This window comes from Gymnoscopelus microlampas, assembly GCF_963454915.1.
Source record: "Gymnoscopelus microlampas genome assembly, chromosome: 2".
Lineage (NCBI taxonomy): Eukaryota > Metazoa > Chordata > Actinopteri > Myctophiformes > Myctophidae > Gymnoscopelus > Gymnoscopelus microlampas.
The window spans coordinates 2,824,769-2,830,768 of NC_139939.1; the positions used below are offsets into that span (position 1 = coordinate 2,824,769).

Here is a 6,000-nt window from a genome sequence, read left to right on the forward strand (position 1 = left end):
GCAGATTGTTATTATTATTATTATTATTATTATTATTATTATTATTACAAAAGATATTAAGAGCTTCAACCCTATTTTATACTTTGGTTATTCAAAAAACCTACAAACACACAATGCATTCACATGGTCCCTGGCAGTCAGGGGTCCCATAATGTGTTGAGGTCAGACTCTCTGTGTGAAACTCACATATAAAAGCATCAGTTTGCCAGCAGGTCTGACACACAGATAAGAGAGAGCAGCTGTTCTGACTCATCCTATTATAATTCCAGTAAGCTCACGGTGGTGGTGGTGGTGGCGGCGGTGTCTTCGTTGGTGGTAGGGTGGACTCTTGATCAAACTGCGCATGCGTCGTTGCCAGGTTTCGCGAGAGAAACAAGCAGCAAGGTCTATGAAAACGAGGCCAAACCAAACGAACCCTATAACACCAACATTGGCCCTAAAGCGCTTACAATCGGCGGACATGGCAACACCGACGCCGACGCTACACCATAGACCCCGCCCACTCTCTACTGTGGAAAGTAAACACTCCAGATTTTTTTCCCCACACACGATGCACATTAGCTCCATAAAGAACGGTTCTATGTCGTTCTCTTCCAGGATCGGGCGAACGTCCGCCAAGGCTCCGCTGTTTACCCTTTTGTATACATCGTATCCCAAAACTAATGGTAGATTCTAAACCGCACGGATGTTTAAGGTTTGGTCGGCTGCATAATATTTTAGGTCGCCAGCGAAACTACCCGTTTAAATCGCTTATTTAGTCATGAAGTGACAACTAGACGATGCAAGAACCTATAAGTGAATCCATTTCATCCATGGGCCGTTAGCATGTAGCTAAGCCAAGCCACGGGTAGCATTAGCATGCGCCTAACGCTAATGTTAACCAACGCTGCTGTCGTCACTCAAACGGCTACGTTAAACATCTTATCAACAACCTGTATGAACGTCAGTATGGTCAATGTCATCAATGCTAACTAATTAGCCCGTTGAACAGTGTTAATTTGGTGACTTCTGGGGGTTTCTGACTGTGACACAATGTCACAATGTCGCGGACGCAGCTCGCGGGAATCGCGGCCTACTGCGCCACCAGAAGCCTCGGATCATGGTAGTGGCCCTGTCCCCCAATCAACGTGCTTTCAGCACGAACGACAACAACACATCTACCGGATGTACCATCTCAGAGTGTTATGTAAACACGGAATGAATAGCTTAGCACTTCCGGTGGTTCCTTCACAATAAAGGTTGCAACAAATACACACACCATGCAATGAAATAATCATATGCGTTTCTTAAACTCTAAATTAATACATTCCTTTTTTAACTGTTTTAACTACTCCTGCAATTACATTTATATGAAATAAATCACAACACCCCCCTATAACATTAAAAAAACGCCCAGTGGTGGACAAAGTCCTCACATTTTCAACTTAAGTAAAAGTATCAATACTGCAATGTAGAAGTACTCTGACACAAGTAAAAGGCCTAAAGTACAAAAGCATTGCCATCAAAATATACTTAAAAGTTCCAAAAGTACAAGTACTAAAATGTTTGACAATAGCTCATCATCAGGCTCACAACGCGTCGCCATGCGTTGTGAAAATAGCAGATCTACAAGCTCACAATGCCTCGCAATGCGTTGTGAAAATAGGGAGATGGAGAGAGAGAGAGAGAGAGAGAGAGGGACGGAGAGAATACTCAAATACCTTGAGTAAAAATAATTCAGAGTACTCAAAATGAGTAAAAATACTTAAAAGTACTGAAAATGAGTAAAAATACTTCAAAGTTGAAAAACAAAGTACAAATACTTAAAGATTGATAAAAACACTAAAAATACCTAAAAGTTGAGAAAAACAGTAAAAAATACTTAAAAATAGGGGGGCGCCACAACGGGGCGCGCGCGGGGGAGAAACCGCGCGACAGGACGTGCATTAACCCCAACTTCGCAACTACTTTCGCCTGCGCCCTTCACCGGGTATGGTCTAGTTTACATTAATACTGATAAGGTGTTTTACTATAGAACTCTGTCCCATTATATTTGACTGTCATATTATGTCACGCTTTGACTTTACCAGTCATGCTGCTGAAAATGATAATATTGATAATAATAATATTCTAACTTTCACCCTGGCATCTCTATTGTGGGTCATTGTATTTGAACAGTTTTGAAAAAAAAAAACTACAGTATATTTGCACCGTTATGCTAAACCGCATTGCTAAACCGTTATGTGACGATGCATGAAATATGGCGTAAAGTGGTTAAGCTTGGGGTGCCGATGGCAAAGATGTTAAGGTGTGTCTCACAGTGACAGTGGGTCCCCGGTTCAAATCCCGAGACCTGCAGACCTTTGCTGCATGTCACACCCTGACCTTCTGTCTCTGTTTCCTAGTGATGGAAGAAGTACCAACATCTTTTACTTAAGTAAAAGTATCAATACCCTATGGTAGAAATAGTATGTTACAAGTACGGGTTCGGTATTCAAAATGTACTTGAGTAAAAGTACAAAGTATTGGCATCAAAATGTACTTAAAGTACCGAAAGTAAAAGTACTCAGTTGTGAGCCTGTAGATCGGCTATTTTCAAATTACCAAAGTATATAAATATACTGTAGGTCTGAAGTTGTAATAATAATAATCAAAATCGACAAAGTAACTTGTAACTGAAGAGGAGTAAAATTACAATATTTGCCTTTGATATGTAGTGGAGTAGAAGTAAAAGTATTGAAAATTGTAGTACAGTACAGTTGTAAGTACAGTACTTGAGTACAATACTTAATTACTTTACATCACTGCCGTTTCTCTACATTGTGGACTTTGAATAAAAGGCAAGACAAAGCCTCAATTCCCTCAAATATGAAACAATTTCTTTTTTTTTTTTAGAACAACTACAGGCCAGGGTCTCACACCACTGACCTTGGACATGTAAAAATGTCTGTCTGTCTGTCTGTCTGTCTGTCTGTCTGTCTGTCTGTCTGTGTCACTCACTAAGTCAAATGAGCAGATAGGTCTCACAGTGTCTCATTGTAATCATCTCATCATTGTACAATTCTTTCAGATTACTAGCAGCTCATGTCTGTTTATGCAAGTTAGCCTCACATTCAACATGTGTTTTATTGTCTTAGTGAATGAGTGCTGTTCAAATGTCGACATTTGGTTCATGAAAATACAATGTTTGTGTAAAGTACAGTACTGGTGTTACATCACTGTACAAGTCAATATAACTTTTTCCACAACCTCCTAGTCTAAAAACAGATTTTCTAACTGTGATGGTGATACAGTGCAGGTCCTTGTGGGGGTAGGATCTCCAGCAAGGAGCAGTTTGACCATTTTAAACATATCTTATACGTAGGCTGTTCAAAAATGGTCCACAACACGACGTGACATGACACGTTAGTTTTAAAACATTTAGACAGAGATAAGAGAGAGCAGCTGTTCCGACTCATTTACATTATGCTGATAATGTGTTTTACTATAGAACTCTGTCCCATTATATTTGACTGTCATATCATGTCACTGTCTACGCTTTGACTTTACCAATGATGCTGTTTAAAATAAAAAATATAAGTATTGTATTGTAACAGAACCATGTTCAAGCTGGCGCCTCTATTTTAATACACATTTATACTTTAAAAGTGGATTAGTAAACTATAAGTAAGTCCTGTTCAATGGTAATCCATCGCACGCACGCACGCACGCACGCACGCACGCACGCACGCACGCACGCACGCACGCACGCACGCACGCACGCACGCACGCACGCACGCACGCACTCTCTTTCTCTCTCTCTCATAACACACACGCTCGCGCACACACGCACACGCACACGCACACGCACACGCACACACACACACACACACACACACACACACACACACACACACACACACACACACACACACACACACCTGTCGTGTCCATATCAGGTCATGTGTGGGTACTGGGTAGGCGTTCCTCTGTGCAGGTGTGTATTTAAGGTCCTGCAGTGAGTTCCTCCAGTCAGTCTCCTCTGTCCTCAGAGAGAACTCTTCATCATCCTCATCCTCATCATGAAGATCCTGGCTCCGCTGCCCGTGCTGCTGCTGCTGCTGCTGCTGCTGCTTCCATGCCTGGCTGAAGGACGGGTCGTCAAGGACTGTCCTCAATTCTTCATCCCAAACCCGGCTGACCAGAACACACACATCACCCCCACTATCCTGCACGGTGAAGATAACAAAGAACGCTACGTACACATCTGTCAGTCGTGGGAGGGACAGGACAGATTTGCCACTCTCTATGACACTACAAACAGGATTCCTGTGTACTCTGCATATACTGTTGACCCTAATACAATACATGCTGTTGTTGGCGCCAGCAAGAGCCCTATTTATGAGTTTGAACGCCCAAATAATTACGAACGACAATGGCCATTCATGATTGAACCTCAGGTGAGTCTCTCTTCTTAAAGTAACCATTCTAAATGTGCGCGCACACACACACACACACACACACACACACACACACACACACACACACACACACACACACACACACACACACACACACACACACACACACCCACACACCCACACACCCACACACACACACACACACGTGTATTTATTATCCTGTATTTTATCATCCTGTATTTATTATTTTAAATGTTTTTTTTTGCCTATTTAAAAAAATGGACAATCTACAAGTTCACAACGCACCGTAACATCGTTGTGAGCTTGTCGATCAATCAGAGTTTTGAACATTTTAATTATAGTGACATCCCCAAAATAGAGATGCATGTTGAAAGTGGTTAAGTGTGTTTGTGGGTTTATAAATATTGAACCAATGAAAAGTATTTACAAGAGCTTGTGACTAAATAATAACTACATTGGACCCATTGGAACACGGGTTATTTTTTTGCATTTCCTTAAACGGTTTTGGACATAAAAGGTTTCCACCCGACAGCGATGATACATTTTATAGTATATAGTTAATGATGTAAGCAGGAAAGATTATAAGTGGTTGATTAACTGTATTGCTTCATTTTACAGCTTGACTCCATTGGCGCGCAGGCCGACATGATGGAAGATTCAGGAACATCAGGTGAACATCAGGCTCTGGATAAGGACTATACAAAACAAACTAACACACCTCGTTACACCAGAGGCCACCTGTACCCGTGCTGTTATGGAGGTAACTCAAAAGAGGAAAGAGTTGCCACCTGCACGTTCACAAACACGGCACCACAGTTTAAAACACATAATAACAATTTATGGAAGGAAGAGGTTGAGACGCCACTGCGTGGCAAGATAAAAACACAGTGCAGAGGCCTAGCTTACATAGTGACCGGGGTAGTTCCATCAGAGGATAAATGGATGACGAGACCAATAAATGGACAGGACGAGAATAGAGTGAACGTGCCCAGCTTTTTCTGGACCGCTTACTGTTGCGATGGTGATACTGGCCGCGTTTCTCGCGCCTATCTGTCAGCGCATAAGGTCGATCCAAAGAAAGAAGATGTTATGGAGATGGAAGTGTGTGAACTGGAGCAAAGGCTTTACGACGAGTACCGTAAACTATTTCCAAATAAAGCAAAAAGATATTTGGGGGCTCTGTGGACCAGTTTCTGTAAACGCATTTGGGGTGGACAGAAACAAGACGATGAAGGGACACAGACAGAGCCTGACCCAACCCGCATCCCATATAGATTGTTTGGAGGGATTAAGAGGTGTGGTGGTTGAGATGTAACTCTACAGACACACGTGATGCTACGCTTGCCTTTAGAAATGATCAGAACATTAGCCTTAAGCTTAACCTAATACTAATTACAACCCTCATGTTAATCTTAACTATCATGCTAATATTAGGACCGCTAATGTTAACCGGAACATGATTGTGTTATCATGCTCGCAGTTTACGTGACGTAAGGTATCTTGAAAACGGCTTTATAAATGTCATGTATGTGTTTTAATTTGGTTCCTAAATTCATGATCATTGATATGTTATTCAGTCTATAATCAGTCCAGTTTCATC

General features: G+C 41.7%; 1 protein-coding gene across 1 annotated transcript in view; it reads right to left on the minus strand.

Moving 5' to 3' along the window:
* Positions 1 to 4,174, minus strand: part of LOC311063813 (glycine receptor subunit alpha-3-like) — a gene marked incomplete at both ends in the record, with an annotated part of 141,636 nt that extends 137,462 nt beyond the window's left edge. Inside the window, 2 exons of the mRNA XM_084083424.1 lie at positions 3,900 to 4,104; positions 4,161 to 4,174. Coding sequence (XP_083939550.1) covers positions 3,900 to 4,104; positions 4,161 to 4,174 — 219 coding nt within the window. The remainder of the gene's footprint in view (positions 1 to 3,899; positions 4,105 to 4,160) is intronic.
* Positions 4,175 to 6,000: the final 1,826 nt, after the last annotated feature.